This window comes from Acomys minous (genome assembly GCF_964271855.1).
Source record: "Acomys minous genome assembly, chromosome: 8".
In the NCBI taxonomy this organism is placed as follows: domain Eukaryota; kingdom Metazoa; phylum Chordata; class Mammalia; order Rodentia; family Muridae; genus Acomys; species Acomys minous.
In genome coordinates, this window is record NC_140489.1 from 105,876,552 (window position 1) to 105,896,548 (window position 19,997).

General features: G+C 44.8%; 1 protein-coding gene across 1 annotated transcript in view; it reads right to left on the reverse strand.

Annotated features, from left to right (window-relative positions):
- The window catches only part of CAPN13 (calpain 13), an 82,079-nt gene that overhangs the window by 55,955 nt on the left and 6,127 nt on the right, over nucleotides 1-19,997 (reverse strand). Inside the window, exon 2 of the mRNA XM_084793657.1 lies at nucleotides 11,095-11,328. Coding sequence (XP_084649783.1) covers nucleotides 11,095-11,292 — 198 coding nt within the window. The 5' untranslated portion in view covers nucleotides 11,293-11,328. The remainder of the gene's footprint in view (nucleotides 1-11,094; nucleotides 11,329-19,997) is intronic.

Genomic DNA, 19,997 nt, shown 5'->3' on the forward strand with positions numbered 1-19,997 from the left:
TATTGCTCTCAGGGAAGCAGGTGTCAAAGGCGTGTGTGTAGCTGACAAGACGGGCAATAAACGCACAAAGAAACTGCACAAGGAAACTTCATAAATAAGCCCTGAAGATCCTTATATCAAACAGTCAGTTGGGCTGCTCCCAACAAGCCTGTGTTTTATTAGAATGTTATAAACAAATAAAAGTGAATAGGGCCCATTCTTCAGATGAGACTTTGAGAAGTATCAGGACTACAGCTTTTTAAATATTTATTTATTTATTTATCTGAGTAAAGCTTTTCTAGGGAAACACCATACCCCAGAAACTAGCTTCACTATTTCCAACTCTAGAGTCTAGAGTCTAGTCCACTCACATGCTACACAGGACGCAAGCTTTAGGCTACCGAGGTCTTTGCCCACAGCTCACATACTTGCAGACTGAGCCTGGGAGAACTCTCTTCTTCTCTGGCCTCTAGCCCTGCCTCCCACTTGCCTGCCACAGAAGAGGGAAAGTATGACAGCATCTGGGTGAGTTTGGAGGACTCTTAGCAAATGTGGATATTATGAGAGTTACTAAGGGGATCCCCAGGTACTTTTAGGACACACTGGAGTAAAACCATGGATCCTATTTCAGAGTCCATGGGGTTTTTCTCGGTGACCTCTCTATGCGGCTCTTCTACTATATATATTTACATATATTGGCAATTGTTCTGCTATTGTTTCCTTTCACATGGACACATAAATCCCCAGAGATCAGGGGCCAAGTAGCCCTATGTAGGACAGAGACCTACACCATATATAACCCTACCTACCATTCTTCATGCACTGCTAGGGGTTCCTGGTGAGACCGTGGACCAAGGACAGGCAAAGGCACACCTCCCTGCATTTTCTCAAGCAAAAGCATCTTCCTGCCAGCCTTCACTTGCTTTGTCAACAATGAACTGACACCATCAAATTCCAGAGAGGCACAGTATGGCTCTACTATATGACCCTCTGTTATAAACCATGGGCAGGGTGTACTTGGAAATCTCTCCAATTCACACAATCAGAAAAAAACTGCCCTGAGGGGCCATGGTCTTATGCATTTGGCTCTGGAACTGGTTTTAAAACAATGTGGGGGTACTTCAGTGACCACAGAGTGTCACTTCTATTGGGAAAAGAACTACAGGTCTTAACGGCATTCTGCTATCTGCATAAAGACATCCAGTCCCATTTCTCCAGTTATAGAAGTTGAAAACAGAAGCAGAAGCCTGGGGAGATAGCTTGGTGGTAAAATACTTGCCTTTCAAGCAAGCCTTATTGTCTGAGTTTGGTAGACCCTGTGTTAAAGTCTAGCTCAATGGGAGAGAAAACACGCCTGGTACCTGAAACCTAGCCAATGCACTCCTCAGGGCTGATGAGGTCAGGGATCTCAGAAGAGAACCTCCAACCACCACTTTATTAAACCAGCGCTGTCCCTAACTGCATTGTAAATATTTGTTCTTACACCCAGAGATAAGTGTAGGTCTCAGTTCTCATCAGAGAAACTTCTCTTCTCAACAGATGTAGACCATTAATGAAAGCCACAACTGGTTAAAATGCAGAAAACAAGAGATCGTGTGGAGCTGTCCAATTCCAAGGGGTACATCTGCAACATAATGCCTGCACCTAAGGCTCAGAGATGGTTGCAGAAGAGGGGGTGGAAAGAGCCCGAAGAACAGGAAGTTCACTGTGACATCATGTCTCCTAGAATGACACCTATGAAGTCTCCTTAATATGGCTGCCTAATCATAAACTGAACAGTGATGGTAGCAATAGACATGCTGACACCGAAGGGGGAAAGTTCACGAGGTCTCAAAAACACCACAGAGGACCAAAGAATGATAAGAGCAGGAGAAATAGTCTTATATAGGGAAGAGCCCGCCAGTTGTTTATGCAATACAGAATAGTAAGCCCTAAAGTCATACACATATGAGTATTGTCACTTATATATAGATAAGTATATATTATATGGGCTGATTAAGTTACATTTATATTTTAGGAAAAAGGCAACAAATTTGAGAGATAAAGGAGAGGAATTTGAGAGGCATTAGAGGGAGGGAGGGGAAATTATACTTTCAACATTAAAAATATAAAATAAATAAACATAGATGAAATATATATATATATATACATATATATATATATAAAAGCTAGATGTGGGTGGAACCCAGAACTAGGGAGGCAGACACAGGCAGATTCCTGGAGCTTTCTCTCCAACTGGCCTGGCCTCCTTAGCAAACTTCAGGTAAAAGTGAGAGAGGCCCAGGAATGGTGGCGCACACCTGTAATCCCAGTACTCTGAGGAGGCAGAGGCAGGTGGATCTCTGTGAGTTTGAGGCCAACCTGGTCTACAAAGAAAGTACAGGACAGCTAGGACTACCCAGAGAAACCCTGTCTCCAAAACAAACAACAACAACAAAAAGTGAGAACCTTACTGTAAAAATCAAGGAGAATGGTACCTAAGGATGAATGAGAGCTGAAGTTGCCCTCTGGCTTCCATGTGCAAATGTACGCCTATGAGCCATACACATACGTGCACACATGTATACACATATCACAGGACCTGGCGGAGACCACAGTGGCTTGGGACAAGAGCATGGCCCATACTTGAGTTCTATCTATGGCTCAGCTCTTCTGATGTTGTGTTCCAGTGATTCACACAGGAGGGTGGGGCGCCTGGAAAGTCCTGCAGACAGACTGCATATCGAATCTTGCCCTGACATTGCTTCTCAGGTAACCTGGAGACCTTGAACACTTCCTTCTTTGCTGCAGGTCAGTTTCCTCATGTGCAACATGGCAACAAAATATAGGGACAGCTGAGAGACTCAGACTCTCAGAGGGGGATGACCACCGTTTGCAAGACTCCCACTGAGTGAGCGCTAGCTGCTGGGCTCCTAGGCCATCCCCTGCAGGCTCACCAAGCAAGGATGAGTCCTTCCATCTTGCAAATGAGGAAGGATGTGGAACACTTAACACAGCATCTGACGGGGTGTGTGTTCAATAACTATTGATTCCTTTCTCCTGTGTGATAGCTGTGAAATTAAAATGGCTATGCTCATAGACAAACCGTAGCCTCGAATGCATTCATTATTAAACAAGACAGAATCAAACATAAATTAAGCAATCAATTCATAGATAATAGAAAGAAAGGGACAAAAGTGGGAGGAAGGAAGTGATAAAGAAAATAACCTGTACGTTATAAAATAAGCCAGAAGCACAGCAAGAATAATAAAGTAAATAAATCGTTCTGCTCAGGATAGTGGCTTTACATAGAATCGACTTTTGATAAATATGCTAACAAAACCCAAATAAAATTAGAAATAAAAAATGGGCTTTAGAAATATAAAAGCACAGCAGAAATTTTTATGCTGATCAATTAAAAGTACTAATAACTTTCTGAGAAAAATTCATGACAAAATGACTGAATTAGTAAATAACACCCCAAAATCAATAGCCTTGGTCAATATTTCTAAGATTTAGAAGACTATCATCCTCATATACCCAACTGTGTAATCTTCCTGCTGAATTCTCTCACAGGGGATAAATGTGTCCTGTGTCATTTACAGTTTCAGTGTTAAGAAAAAAAAAAAAAAAGAACTGTACTGCCAGTTAAGAAGCCAGTGAAGTCATATGTACATGAGAGTAAATACATACTCACATGTGTGCGCGCGCGCGCGCACACACACACACACACACACATGTACACGCACATGCATGCATGCTGACATCATAAACCAGACTGACTTAGACTAACTTACTATCACCAAGTAGGAATCTCAGTAGGAATGAAAACTGCAAACACTTAAAGTCTTGTGCTAAGTGCTATGAAAGCATTTGATAACCACACAACCTGTTACTAAAATTTTGGAAGTTATAAGAAAAAAAAAAAAAGGAGCCAGTTAGGGACAAAATAAACGCCAGATCAATAGCCAACATCAAGTTTTCATGGAAACGTTGGGGCTGACTGCATCAGAGGTGGGCACTGTATCTCCACCTCCTGTCCCCTAAGGGTCGGCCCCATGCCTGTGTTGGGCCCTAGAACCTCAACCCTCAGCTGGAGAGCAAAGGCGAGAAGAAGTGTGAGGATGTTACTCAGTGGCTTCCTGGAGAAAAGGCCCATACATGTGTAACTAGCCGAGAAAGAGCAAGGTCCGGGCCCGGGAGAGCCATGGACTCGCAGGTGGGCTTGGCAAGCCAGGGCCCTGGGGAAGTTATTGTGATAAGATACAGCAACAGGTCCGTGCTGAACTTCCACCTGATGGTGACTCAGAATCAGCTGTAGCTCTGTAGACCCAAGGCTATGGCACCCTGCCTTCCTCACTTGTGAATCAGGAGGTCAGGCAGAGGTAGCATTCTAACCCGATGGTAATGCTGGGGTACCACTGAGGCCCATCCAGGCGAGGAACCAGGCTCAGAGAAGTTTAAAGGTATGTTCCAGGTCGGCTTGCTCCCATGGGGCTCTCTTCTTCTCCCAACACCCCCGTAGCTACAGTCTGTCCCAGCTTGACAGACTGTCTCTGAGGGCTTAGGAATGTTAGGTATGGCAAAGGAAGCTGTAGTAGTTAATGTAATGTGTCAGTTTCACTGTGTCATAGGGAGTCATTTATTTGGTAAATATTCTGTCTGGGTGTGTTTGTCAAAGAAGAGGTGGGTGAGTCTCATATTTGAATTGGTGGACTCAGTAACGCAGTCTACCCTACCAGTGTGGGTGGGGAACACCCAATCCAATCTGATCAATCCATCAAATGCTTGACTATAACAAACGGGGAAAAGAATTTACCTGTTCTCAGATTGAAATGACAAAATGAATTCTTCCTGGTCCCAGACTGGGAATCACACTTGTGGTTTCCCTGGCTCTCAGCCCCCCTACCTCCCCACCTCCACCCCGATGTAAGTCTTTCCTATGTCTCTAGGAGGCAGACTGCATGTCATGGTCTTACTTAGCCTCCATAACTACATGAGCCAATACTTTGTAACAAATTTCTCCTCATAAATACATCAATAGGTTATAGATAGGTTAAATAACATTAATACAAATGTTGATAAGTCCATTGGAAATATATAATTATATATCAGTGCTATATAGAGTCACACACACACACACATATATATAATAGATTTTGTTGGGTATGTGGGCAATCTGAATAATACATAAGCCATCAATAATCATCTAAGTAATTTCCTAATTAAGCAATCATAGTAACTTAGGTCTTCGCTGTAGGTCCCTTTGTCCTGGCCAAGTTTGGGTTACTCTCTGTTACATTAGAAATGTAAGAAACCCATGTAATGCAAGTCTTGGCAAACATCCTATCAGACATGGTATCACTGTTTCCTATCATCTTTAGAGGTATCATCACAGTATAAGAGCATTTGCTGCAAGGTATTTTCTTTGAAGACTCTTCATGAATTTCTCACACAAAGTACTGGTCTTGTGTAAGAGAGCATGTATAGTAAGTAGCTACCCTTTGTGCTGTGACTAAAATAACCTAGGGAAAACTTAGAAGAGGAAGGATTTGTTCTAGAATATAGTTTGGGAAGTTGGTTTATTGATACTGTTAGTTGTAACATCGTGTAGTGACATGGTGTTTTGGAGGAGACTGTCCACTGCATGGTGGACAGGAAGTAGAGAACAGACCAGGGATTGGAGACCAGGTCCAAGTTTCAGAGGCATGTCCCTCAATGACCTGCTTCCTCCAACTAAGCTCCACCTCCTAACACTTCCAGAATCATCCAAAATACTGCCATCAGCTGCCATTCAGCACATAAGCCTGTGGGAGCACTTTGTACTCAGTCTGTAACAAATGGACTCATCATCTTGTCAGTCAGCCCTTCCAGAGGGTGGGTAGGCTTTTCCATAGACTGGTGGTAATATAATTCCTTTCCTGTTTTTCTAAGAGAATTCTGATGTGTTGGCATCAAAGTTGTTTGTTTGTTTGTTTTGTTCAGTGGTAATTGACTGTTGACACAATTACTTCTGGTACCTTCTGTCACCTGTTACATGATAGAATATCTTCACAATTTACCCCACATTTAGATATCCACCCTTTTTTTTTCCTCTTCCTTTCCTGAATAATACATTCTGGTGAGTCACTTCTTGTGAGTGAATGACCCCATCCAAAATTACCCTGACTATGTGAAGAAGTCATTCCCTGGGCCAGAAGACGCATTGTTTTAAAGTGACCACAGACTGGGCCCACAGTAAGGCTTTGAGCTGAGCTCCAAGTACCTATTAGAGAGCATACTTGAGGCATGTAACTCATTCTTTCATAGAGAAATAGATTATTATTTTTTTCCCTGAATGGCATCAAACATGGCATTCCAACCCCTTGGTCTATTAATACTGTAACAATGTGAAGATTACCATCTTCCCTTCCATGCTGTCTACTATGATAGCATGCTCATTAAGACCAGTGGTTCCCATCCTATGGCTCATGACTCCTTTGGGGGGTGGTATAACAGATATCCTGGATATCAGATATTTATATTATGATTCCTAACAGTATCAGAATACAGTGAGGAAGCAGTTATGAAATAATTTTACAGTTGGGAATCACTACGTGAGGAACTGCATTACAGGGCCGTAGCATTAGGAATGTTGAGAAACACATTAAAGCAACATTAAACTTTGCATCTCCTGGTCATGGTGACCACACTGCAAGTGCTCAGTGGACACATTTGACTAGTGCCCATGGTGATGAGCAGAGCAGAATGAGCACCTCCATCATTGCAGAAAGGGCTACAGGGCACTGCTGATCCATGTGGTGAGAATGAAGACCCCATCCGCCTTCCAGGGCTGTGAGGGTCACTAAGTGACAAGTTGCATGTAAGCACTGACATAATAACTCAACTATGTACATGCTCAGTGAGTGGGATTTATTACTATTACCCACAGGATAAAAATCCCCCTGAAAGGGGGCCATCTAAGCACCAAATTTAATTTAGAGAATGCATTACACACGCACCCCATGTTTAATTCTTGCCATTACTGCTTCCTGAGAGCAGAGGCTATAAGGAACATTAAGAATGATGAGTCCTCACATTCTCTCCTTACAAGGGCACAGGCTCCTGCAGAGTCTAAGTTGAAGGGAGGAGCGAGGTTGAACATTCCTTAAAGAAAAGCAGAGTGAGTTAGGCTGCGAGAAGCATTCCCCTTCAACACTATTTCAGCAGAAACCAGATTGGAGTCACTGTTAGGGGAGCGGAAGAAATGCAGGTGTGATGGCTGGCCTTGCCCGCCAACTCCAGTGGGATTTAGGACCACCATGGAAACAAGCCTGTGGGCATATCTGCGGGGGTGGGGGGTTTCTAGATTGCACTACTTAAAGTGGGGAGAGCCATCATCAGTTTGGGTGGAGTCTATGAGGTGTGGTCTAGATTATGTTAATTAATGTTGGAAGACTCGGGGCTGGAGAGATGGCTCAGAGGTTAAGAGCACTGTCCGCTCTTCCAGAGGACCTGAGTTCAATTCCCAGCAACCATATGGTGGCTCACAACCATCTATTATGAGATCTAGTGCCCTCTTCTGGCCTGCAGGTGTACACTACATGCATAATCAATCAATCAATCAATCAATCAATCAATCAATCTTTAAAAAGTGTTGAAAGACTCACCCCCAGTGTGGGTGGAACCATCACATGGGCTAGGGTTCTGGGGTGAATATAAAGAAGAAAGGGAGATACACCTCAGCATCCTCTCTCTCTGCTTCCTGGCTACACACATGATGTGGCCAGCCACCTTCTGTCCCTGCTGCCATGCCTTGCTAGTCATGATGGACTATACCCTTAAACATCAGTCAGAATAAAGCCTTCCTTCCTTAAGTTGCCTATGTCAGGTATTTGGACCATCAACAAGGGAAGCAGTAGGGGAAGGGAAAGAGGGAGACAGAAAGGGAGTTATGGCTATGAAACAACTTTTCTATGATAGGCCCAGGAACTGAGCCAGGGTTTCAGCCCCTGACTTGTAGGTTATTGCTGAATCTGCTAAGCTTGGATGGATACGCCATGAAGAATAACATTATGGCTTAGCAGTTGCCTCCATATGGAGTTCCCCCAGTGTCTAGAACAGTCTAGAGCATGGAGATGGGCTAAGGCATCTTGGAACAAGTTTGGGTGAACCAATCAGAACCATGGAGAGGCATCAAGCAAGCTATAGGGAGGCTTGACTGTGAGAATAGAGCTGGGATTCAGAACAGGAGAAGAAATGTACTCTGCACATCTTTCCCCTGCAGCCACTTAGTCCCTAATGGTTTTCTCCAACCTGTGTTTCTCCCTGGAAACATTTGCTGATTTTTGTCTAAGGGTTGAAACTGAAATTCTTGCACTCTGAAAGCCCAAGAACATCGAGGGATCACAGAAACAATAGCTAGTGTTTACTAAGTACTTATAAAATGCTAGATACTAAGTATTGCAAGTAATCATATGTAGTATGGTGCAGGTCCAGTTTTCATCCCCATTATTTTCCACCTATGAAATGGGATGGAGAGGTTGTCTAGGAGCAGAAAGGTCAGCCGTATGGAGAGGTGGGTGCCTTGTGGATCATATTGAGGTTAGAGAATCTAACGGTGCATAAAACATCAGTGGCAACCAAAGCCAAAAATACAACATAAAACACGAGTTCACAATGACACCTTATAGAGGACAATATATTGTGTGGCCAGGCATTTAGCTCTTGGATTGGCTAGTGGTGTGACTTTAGACTGATCATGCTATTCCCTTTCCATTTTTATCTGCAGGATGGGATTAATGACGGTTCCCCCATGACAGTTTTAAAAATCACTCAAAAAGCGTAAAACTATAACATCATGTGCAGCTTAGCCTGATATTATGAGGCCTGGGCCAGGTTGGTGTGGCTCTTCTACGCAGAGCCTTCGGCATAGCCACACCTGAAAGTCACAGGAGTCAGGGATTCCACAGTAGTGACGAAATGTGTATCTGGAATTTTCTCTTTGCAAGCCTACGTGGGACATTGGTCAACACAAGATTTCTCTTTTGTACATATGACCTTGAAAGCTGAACCAGTCAGTTGTCGACAGTCACCTACCCACCCGTTCATTTCTTTATTCCTCTAAATTCTAGCAAACCCTTGTTAGACATGAAAGTTCATGTGGGGAAAGTATAGCATACGGCTTTGGGAGTCTTAATCTAACTCCTGGCCTCTTCCCTCCCTAATCATGTGACCTCAGTCAATCTATATTACCTGTGTGAACCTGTTTTCTTTCTTGTAACATTAAAAAACATAAAGGCGCCAGGCAGTGGTGGTGCACGCCTTTAATCCCAGCACTTGGGAGGAGGAGGCAAGTGGATCTCTGAGTTTAAGGCCAGCCTGGTCTACAAAGTGAGTCCAGGACAGCCAGGGATACGCAGAAAAACCCTGTCTCGAAAAACCAAAATAAATAAATAAATAAATAAATAAATAAATGCTGCAAGTAAGATAAATTATATGGAAGGCTTTAGAAATCATTATATAGATACAAAAATTGCTAAGTTTGGAAAGGAACACATTAAGAATTATGCTGTTTGAGGACATACGCTGAAATGAACAATAACCTCTAACAGCATATAGGTAAGTGCCTAGGTGTGAAGCATGATGGGAAAATGAACAGGCTTCTAGCTGCCTTTACTTTAGATTCCTGGTCTGATTCTGTAGGAGTCATTTCTACTTGCCTCAGTTTCTCCTTGCTCCTCAAAGATATCACAAGTTGAGATGTTGATGGAATTTGAGAATTAAGACACCCTCAGCCCTTTCCAAATAGGAGTGTTATACATTTCTCAGCACTATAAAGAAGGCCTCACATAGATCGCTCAGCACCTTCGAGAGGGAAACTTTCTAAATGAGTCTCAACTGTTCAAAACAACAGAGGAGGGAAAGTGACCCTTCAGATTTTTTTTTTAAATAGACTTGTCCACCTCGGTAGGTGGTAAAGACAAAGAGAGGACATCCATAACCAAGGACTGTGCCAAGGGCTGGTTGGACCAACCATACAAGACTTATTAATGCTTCGTTGAAGTAGCCCCCACCAGGCCTCCATTGGCTCTTTCCTTCCCCAGAGACACAACTGTCCCGGCTAAGGCAAAAAGTTTCCTCATCAGAGCTCAGTGTGTTGGGTTCTCTTGCACTGTGGGGCCTCCCATCCTTTCCGGGGCATCATCAGAAACTACCGTTCAGTACAGCCTGGTCTGGTCTCACTCAGTGTGCCTAGTACAGTGCTTGGCATGTCAGTGGTGCCTGAGAACTGTTGCTGTCATTTACTTTCTAGACTCCGCACTATTTTATTGTTTTAGGCTGCGCTGGCAGCTTTTGGGGGGGCACGAAGAGGCAGCGTGAGGCACCCCAAAACATTTCCCATTTAGCGCCTTCGCATTTGTAAGACTCCTGAGGAGACCGTGGGAAACTTCTGTCCACTGAGTTGTTAGCCAGAGAGCTTCATGCTTTAAACTTGAGATAGTTCTCAACACCACCAGGGCTCACCTTGCTGCAAGGTAGAGTTGGTGGCCATCTGCCGAGGTGGGGGAGGTCAGTGTGATTCAACTGCTGCCCTGCACCACCACCCTGATCTCACAGGTGTTTGTGATGTCTGAAGTCCTTTTATGGATGACCAAGCCTTTACAAGACTAAGACAGTGATTATAAAAGAGAGAGGCAAAGCAATTATTTAAATTCATCCTACAGTATAAATGACTGACATGATATATTCCTTTTGAGCCAATTCTAGTAGGTAAGAAGAAAGGAGCATAAAGACACTGAAACCTGAAGAGAATAAAGGGTGACAGGCTGATAGATGGGCTCAATTAAGGAGGTGGAGAGACCCTAGAGACCAGCCAGCACAGGCTCCACAACCATGACATGCCGTTTTTTCCAGTCATAGGACTGAGACCTTCTAATGTACCAGCGAGGTCATTATTAGAACCGACTTAGGAGGCTTGGCCAAACCTTCTCACCCCTTGGGCTGGCCATAAGACCGCAGCAGGGAAACCAGAGGCATCGTACTTCCTCTCCTGTTCGGTTTGAAGCTGGACCATCCCCTTTTCACTGGGTGATGCCGTGACCCACCGCTCCCAGATTCGTCGAGCTTGCTGAGTTCCCAATGGGGCTCACTCACCTGTGGTCGCTTCCACTCCAACTTGGAAAGGTGCTTTCCCTTGAGCAGCTTCTGGCCTATGGAAGATGCCTCAGCAGGGAACGCATCATCTACGAACAGCTGATGCCGGCTCAGGCAACGGTCGCGTAAGGAGCGGAAGTCCTGATTCTTGAACTTGATCACGGAGGTCTCCGCTTGAGACTCTGTGTTATGTGCCATGACTATCTCTAGAAAGATGCCTGAAGTCCCTTCCTTCTGGTGAGAAAGAGGAAAATGATCAGTTCCAGAACATTTTGATACTCTCTCCCCTTTTATAAGATCTGAGAGTCACATCTCTGCTGTCCCTGGCATAAAGCCCCTGGGGTGGGCAAGCCTCAACTAAAGTTTAACACCCTCACTTCCTGTTCACGTTCAGCTTGGTGTATTGAATTAGCTTCTCAGTGTGTTTTCATGTACACCAGAGACTCTGAGGGCATTTGTCCATTTAATGAACATTTATTGAGCACCGACCTTGTGCCATGCACTCTTTTGAACGCTGGCAATCCGAAGATAAATACATCATGGTCTTTTTCCCCTCGGGTTCAGTACCAAGCGCGAGAGACGGATTAGACATTCTAACGACCGAGTATCATTCAACACTACTCAATTAAAACTGTGTACAAAGTCTGGGGCCACAGGAGGAGGCACTATAGCTCTCCTGACAGTCTGGGGAGCCATTTCCATAGGTGGTAACATTTGAATCAGGCCTTGAAGGAAGAAGAATGTACCAGATGGAGAAATGGTGCTTAATTTTTAAAAAAAGTGTCTGTAGCTTCCCTGAGTAGCAAGTTCACAGAGTGGCTGGAAGCTGGCCTGTGAAAGCCATAGGGTGTGGGAGAATAGGAAGTGACTCGGAGGGTTTAGTGGAGATTAGTTGGGGCTGAAATAGTTAAGTATTGAGGGAAAATAGCTAGACAGGCAAATTCAAATTAAGTGGGTTTTTTTCATTTGTTTGGGGTTTTGCCAATCACGTGTGTGTGTGTGTGTGTGTGTGTGTGTGTGTGTGTGTGTGTATGTGTATGTGTGTGTATGCATGTGTTTTTGTGTATGTGTGTTTGTGTGTATGTGTGTATGCATGCATATGTGTGTGTTTGTGTGTTATGTGTGTTTGTGTGTGTGTATGTGTGTATGCATATGTGTGTGCTTGGGTGTATGTGTATGTATGTGTGTATGTGTGTGTATGTGTGTGTTTGTGTGTATGTATGTGTGTGTATGCATATGTGTGTGTTTGTGTGTATGTGTGTGTATGTGTGTGCTTGTGTGTATGTATGTGTGTATGCATATGTGTGTGCTTGTGTGTATATGTGTGTTTGTGTGTATGTGTATGTGTGTATTTGTGTGTATGTGTTTGTGTGTGGGGGGGTGTGGTGTGGGAGGGGCATGGCATATATGATGCATCCTGACCATATCTGTAGATAGGATGCGGAGTTTGGAATAAGTAGGTGGTCAGATGAGAATGCATGCTGACTGGAGGAGGTTGGAGGCCGCTGGATTCGCTCCCAGGAGAGAGAGCAGTGGAGAGTTAGTGATGAAGACAGTAGAAGGTAGGCCAGTCCCGGGGTTGTCTTATAGGTAGAACCTGTAAGACTATATGATGAGTTTAACAAGGAGGGGAGGGAGGTCCTGTGGTGAAAGTTCGTGTCAGTTTTAAAGTTGGCATTGTTCTTTTACCACCTATGTCCTGGGTCTACTGAGCAAGCATCCATGTCTATGAACCAATCTCTCTACCTTATGGGTTGATTGTACCACAACTATAGGGTTGGTGATGATATTAAATAAGATTTGACCCAACCAGGAAGCTGGTATATAGTAGGGGTTCATTAAATTCCAGTGTCTAACTTCTTTAAAACAGTGTCAGTAAAGGCGTAGGATTCTTGACCAAGATGCCATACAGGTGTAACTGATGCAATACCACAACATAGACATTTCATCCTCCATCTATGAAGCTACCCTGGGTCACAGTCACAAAGTCACCTTATTAGTGGGACATGAAAGCCCCTTGTGGGTCTTAAAGACCTAGAAGCTTCTTTGGCCAAGATCTACTTAGGTGTCATACAAGGTCCCAATGTCCATATTTCCCACCCTCTCTGCTTCACAGTGAAGAAATCAAGTGAGAAAAAGCGAGGAAATGGGGAATTAACTTATACGGGAAGAACACAAACTGACAGCCAAGACTTGTGAATTTTAGAAAAACATATGCAAACTTAAAATAACTTTGTAATTATCTTGCAGTTACTTGGTAGTGGTACGTGGAAAATTACCAAGATAGCACAAATTCACAGGCAGAATATCACCAGTTAAGTGTCATTGTATGAGCACATTCAGAGGGAAATTGTACTTATAATTTTCTCCCAAATAAGGTATGAATAATTTACATTGCGATTATTAGAGTGAGCACGATAAAACTACCATTGTTATGGATCAAAAGTGGTTAAATATAGTCAGATATATATATAGTTTAACCTAAGATAATACAATGGTTAAATATGGGCAATTTGATTTATTTTCACCTCGAATGATATAAGTTGAATTTAATTTTTGGAAAAACAGCAGACCAAAATGTTCTGTGTGCTTCACCATCTGCAATGTGGTTATACAGACAACCCACAACAAATTAAATAATAGTGACAGAGCCGGAGTAACAGCAAGCTATCATTCAAGAGCAGAAAAACAGTGATAGAAATTGCTTGTCAATTCAAGACAATGGCAGTGACACCTGGTAATGAAGAGTTAGGAAATTGTGGGTTTGCCAACTCTGTGCGTGCTCAGGGACTGGAGAACCAACACAGCATCGCCCAGCCTCCAGCTTCTCCATCAAATATTGAACTGGAATATGTGAAAACTCTAGCAATGACCTAATTTTAGCTTATAAAAACCACACTGTAGTTACCCTTAATAACACAATTATGGGAATTGCTGGTAAGGAGCGCATAATTGCATGTAAAAAATTAAAGTTTAAAGGATTTAGTTTCATTTCTTTGTCAGAGTCATTCAAAGGTCTTACAGGTGGGGGGGGGGGCTGAGTCCCTGGCTCATTCTAGAGGGCCCCCGCCACCCATTATCAGCCCACTGGTTGGCCAGACTTTAGGCAGGCCCACTTAAGAGTCGCCACCCTGATTTGTAAAATGGAGGTAATGTTACATACATAATAGGGTCATCCTTGGACTCTGAAAAAACTGTGCTTGTACACTGCATTAGCACCATAACTGGTAAATAAAAAGCGCTCAATGGGCAATCATTATTTGTACGATGGCCATCAGCATTTGAGCATGAATGGACTATGAAGTGGCCTGACATCTTCCAAGACAAGGAGCTTGTACTCAAGGGCAGGCTAGGGTCACAGGGGCCAGAGGCATGCTGGGAGGGGGCGATCACACCTCTCCTGCTGTTTGTTCTCTACAGCTTGCGTGTTCACTGGGCTGTCTAGTGTCGCAGTGGCAGATGGAGGGCTGCTTCCAGAGAAGGTAGGGCACTCTGGGGGAAGAATCTTCTTCTTTTTTAATCCCGCATCGTTAAAACAGTATTTTGATTATGTGCACTATATTTTGATCACCTTCACCGCCCATCTTCTCCCAGATCAACCTCTATCTTCCTACTCACTCAATTTCCTGGCCTCATTTTCTTTTCTTTTTAAATCCACTGAGTCCAGTTTGTGCTGTCCAAGCCCACTGGGGGGGGGGGGGAGGGGAGGGCTACCTCTTGCATCATGGTTGACTGACCAGAGGTCACACCCTTAATGACAACTGACGTGATCTCACCTAGCAGCTGTCAATTGCCGGTGGCTCCTCAGTCAGGGTGAGGCTTCCTGTCCACCTCTGGGGGAGAATCTTGATGGGTAACAGAAAGGACAGACGGGGAAGCCCCTTTAGCTAGCTCCGAGGCACACTTGTGTACACTCACTTGCAGCATACAGCTACCATGTCTCCCCCTATGGGGATTGGAACTTGACAATACATCGCTATTATGCATCTCAGAAAGGACTGGTCCATTTTTCCATTTGTCATTTTGGAGAGGGCTTTGCTGTTTCCTTTCTTCCTTCTCTCCCTTACTTGCCTCATGTTGTAAGAAGCACAAAAACAAGAGAAGACTCAACAGCACTGGTATGAGGAAGAGAAAATGAAAGAGATAAAAACCTACCTGATGCTCAGGTAAAAGTCTACCTGGCAGCTGGGACTCTCCTGGGGCAAGAAAAATGGCATAGGGGAGGTTAAACAATGGCAGAATGGGTAGAGACTAGGAAACTGGGTAAGCTAATGGGCCAGCCTTCAGGAAGGGCGGGGAGGGGGCATGGCATCTCCCTTTCCACTGACCTTAACATCTATGAATCAGGCTGAGTCCAGCCTTCTCTGTGCATGTCCTCTGCTGAGGGGAGACTGTTTCAGTCAGCTCGGGCATACCTCCTCCCAAGTGTCTCCAGGTTGGACCTCTCAGAGTGGAAGTTTTGAGTATAGACCATGCACACATGCAGTCTAAGTCAGCTACACTATTTTCCGAGGGAGCAAGCACCTCCATTGCTATCTCCTCAGTGATTCTGGGTATTGGCAAGTTTCTCATTAGTATCTGTCCAGTGTGAGCAAACAGCAACTCCTTGTGGTCTTAATTTGTTTCCCTGATTAGTGGTAAGATTGAGCATTTTTCAATACATTTCTTCTCCATTCGTGCTCCCTCCCTTGAGAAATGAATATTCATATCTTAGGCACATTTATCTACTGGCTTGCCCTTCTCTCATTGATTTGTAGAACTTCTTTATCTTCTTGGGTTATTCAGCTTTGCTTGGGCATATATGTTGCAAGCATCTTCAGCCAGCCTGTGGCTTCATCTTCTTCACAGTATCATTTAAAGAACACGACTATCTTCTAGTATATGTAAACATAGTAAAATATCAGCTTTATTTTTATAAACTGAGCCAAATATTAACAGTTTGGGGTATTTAATATAAGAAACTGTGTGAGCTTTCTATCTTTATTTTTTTAAGTTGATTTGTAATTAACACTACAAATTTTCTTACTTAAGGATTTTTTTTTCTATAGCTCTATGGCATCTTTAAAAAGCCTGACACAGAAAAAATAGTGAAATAGACTCAAGGAACATTTTGAGCATTTAGTAAATAATGGTAGAGGAAGAGGTGTGTGTGTGTGTGTGTGTGTGTGCGCGTGCGTGCGTGCGTGCGTGCGTGAGAGAGAGAGAGAGAGAGAGAGAGAGAGAGAGAGAGAGAGAGAGAGAGAGAGAATATTTTTGTCTTTTTTGAAAAAATGTTGTTTGATTAAAAATCTCCTCTTACTCAGCACATGTAAAGGGTTAAGAGAAGACTATCTTGGTCAGGCTGTGCAGTCTGCCATACAGGAGCAGTGGGCAGTACAGCACAGTGAGGCAGAACGTGGCACAGTAAACAGAAGTCATAGTTCAAAGTCTGGTCCAGAAATACAGACAAGTGGGTGAGGATTACCTTGGAATCACTACACTGTAATGGTCAGTGCACTATATCCCTTGCCCTGCCCTGCTCAGCATTTTCCCCTCAGCCACCAAAGAAGTGTTGAGAGCTAAATGAAAAGCCTTTGCAGCTTCCTCACTATGTTTAATAATGGAAATAAAAGAGAAACACATCCCAAGAGCAGACAGAATCAACGCTATAAATGACCTCACAACCAGCAGGACGAAGCGTGACCCAAGTGCTTGCAAAGCTGTCTTTGCATATGAAGGCTCACTGCTGCACATGTTCAATGTGAACAGGATCTGTCTTAGCTGGACTTCATTTTGAAAATAGTTTGAACATCTCACTTCTGGGTTAAAGGGAACAAAATTGTGTTTAGGGTCTGCACAGCTTCTAAGGCAATGCGTTGCACTAGATGGAATAGCTCTGGTCCTGTACGCTAAGCCGCTCTTGGCCCACTGGGGAGGTGGATGCGTGGTGTCAGTCCCAGGGGCTACATTCCAAGTGGCCCATTGCTGCTCTCTCTCTTCTGTGCCTAAGCAGGAGCGGAAGTTGGCTAGAGAGGCAGTCCCTCACTTGCAGGCAGGCTTTTTGACATGCAGCTAGTTACACTCACCTAGAGCAAGGGGTGGCTTTATTGCGTGTGTACAAACAAGTCATACAGGCTGGAGGCCATCCAGCCAAGCAGGCAGGAAGCTTAGAGACCATAGTCAGTGCCTAAATAAGTCTCCTGGGAGAAAACGCCCAGAACTGCCACTGTTCCCAGGCCCTGCATCCGGTTCCCAAGCCTTCCAGAACAGTGTTGGCCATCTATTGGGTTCTTGGGATCTCTGCTGTGAGCTAGCCACTGTTAGACTATTCTGGTCATATCATGTACTCCAGTCCAATAGGCCTGATTTTAATATATTCATTCTCTTGGTTCTGGTACCCTAGAGAGAACTCTAACTAATACGCCATCACAGGCAACACAGGACTCACAGGTTACACGTGGCCCTTGAGCCCTTACTGTAAGGCAAGTGACTGACTTTTAATTTGATTCCATTTTATTTCATTTACATTTAAATTGCATTCAACTGTGCCCATCTACGTGCAACTAGTGGCTGCCTGATTGGACAGCACCAAGGAAAAGAGCTGCTGAAGACAGGAAATGCTATGGAACCAGGAAGAACATGACAGGACTTCAGTGGGACTCATCAAGCAGAGGAGGGGAGGATGGCGGCAAACAGAGGCAGAGGAATCTTCTGCAGCCCACAGATCTCTTTCAACTCTGGCCTGCTGGGCTCTCTTCACTCAATTACTTTCTTTCCAGCATCCAATTTTCCTACCGCCACCTCACTCAGTCACTTTCTGCCAGTGACAGGCCCAGGAAAGCAGATCCCTCCGGCCTCACAGTGACAGGTGCCTGGGCTGCCCTGGTGTTCCTGCCTACAGGAAGCAGTTGGAATATTCCAGCCATAAAGGGTGGGGTAGTTAGTTTGCATTTTTTTTTCCAAGTCAGCTAAGAAGCAGGAAGTGGTGTTCAATTGTTGCGGGCCCAGGAGTGATGCACACAGCCCTCTCCTGGCTGTTGTTTTTCAGAACAATGGAAATAAATCTGATGTAATGTAGCAGAACAGGACAAGGGACGGCTTTCCCCTTAACAAATACTCATTTGAAATGGTGCCCAAACCCTGCACAAGGAGCGATCTATTTCCCACAACAGTGTTACAGCAAAACCCATTACTAATTCCACAACTCAAATTAAAACTAACAGAGCTTGAAGGCTGGGCTGACACTCTCTCTGCTGACAAGGAACAAGAAAGGGTGGGGGCAGGGGGCTCCCACTCACTCTCATGTGTATGTGTTTAATTACACTGTTTAACACATGGAGAATAATTTAGTCACCCGAGTGAAGAAAATAAGGCACTTAACTGCTCTCTGGCGGAGAAACGCTCCCGCGCAAACCACTTCCAGCTATATGCCACCTTGACACACCTCAGGGCTTTAGGGAGGAAAAAAGAGGGAGGGAGGTGGGGGGAGAGAGGCCAGTCAGATGGGGCAAAGGAGAGGGGGATCTAGGGGCAGAGAGAGATGGGAAAGAGCAAGGAGGGAAGGAGGGAGGAGAGAAAACCGAAGCAAAGGGAAATGGAAAGAGAAGCAAGGGAAAGAGAGATAGGGAGGAAGAGGCCCTTGCTGCTGTTATGAAGGGCACACAACTGTTCTCTCAAGGACCAGTGTGAGAATGAACACTGATGACAGGCCGTGAAGAAGGACCCAGACTTCTAGGTGAGTGTTGACCGTGAGTGATGCGCATGCCTCAGACACCTCAGGGAGTTACCGCCAGCTCTTGGTAGACTAAAAGCCATGGGTGGGGCTCATGCCTCCCCGAAAGGCAAGATCTCAGAGGAAGGCTCTTGTAGTTTCTTGTCCTGCTGCTGTGCACATACTTCGACAAAGCAACTTAAGAGAGAAGGGGGCTGTCTGAGCTCACAGTGGGGAGGTCAAAGCAACAGAGGACTTGCAGTAGTGGGTGTTATCACATCCACTATCGGGGAGTAGAGGGGAACATGCACTGCTCAGTTTGCTTTCTCCATTCTTATACTGAGCAGGAACACCTTGCTAGGGAATGGTGCCACCCACAGTTGAAACAGGCCTTCCCGCATCAATTAACGTGACCAAGATAATCCTTTACAGGTATGCCCAGGATCTCAGCATCTCTTAGCTTATTACAGATCCAGGCAAGATGACAAGGAGGATTTCTCAGCTTGAAGAACATAGTGGGTTCCATTTGCAGAGGAGGAAACTGAGGCTCAAAGTCAAGCACGAGGAGTTGGGCAACACTCGTGGGCTTCTGCGCTACCCCTGGCTTCAAGGCTGCAAGTCTGGCCTGCAAGTAACGCATGGTGCCTGGCGGCTTAATCAGGGCTGAAAGGGATGGGAGTAAGCAGGTACCTTTCATCCTCGGAGAGATAATCTCTAATCCACCAACTGGCCACAGCAGAGGGGCACATGAAAGAAACCACGCTCCGATTTAGAAGCAGCGAAGCATCCCAGCTCTGTAGCAAGTGCCAGAGAAGTGAGTGCTCAGAATGGAACAACCCATTGCCTGCCAGGGGCTGGGTTTAGCCTCAGTGCTGGCTGCCAAGGAGACTGACAACTTGGCTTGCAAGCAGAGTATAGAAGATACCTTCTGTGGGTCAGCAGCCACACCGCCCTCTTTGCCACTGCTCTAATACATGCAGCCATTCTCCCAGCCTCTCATCTTGCCGTCCTCTCATCCTCCTGACCTCACATCCTTCCAGCCTCCCTTCTTTTTATCCTCCTATCCTCTGGTCCTCTCATTCTCTCACCCTCCCACCCTCCCACCTCCCACCTTCCCACCCTCCCATTCTCCCACTCTCCTACCCTCCCTTCCTCCCTCTCTCCCAACCTCCCAGCTTTCCATCCTCCCAGCCTTAGGGAGCTCGTAGATCTT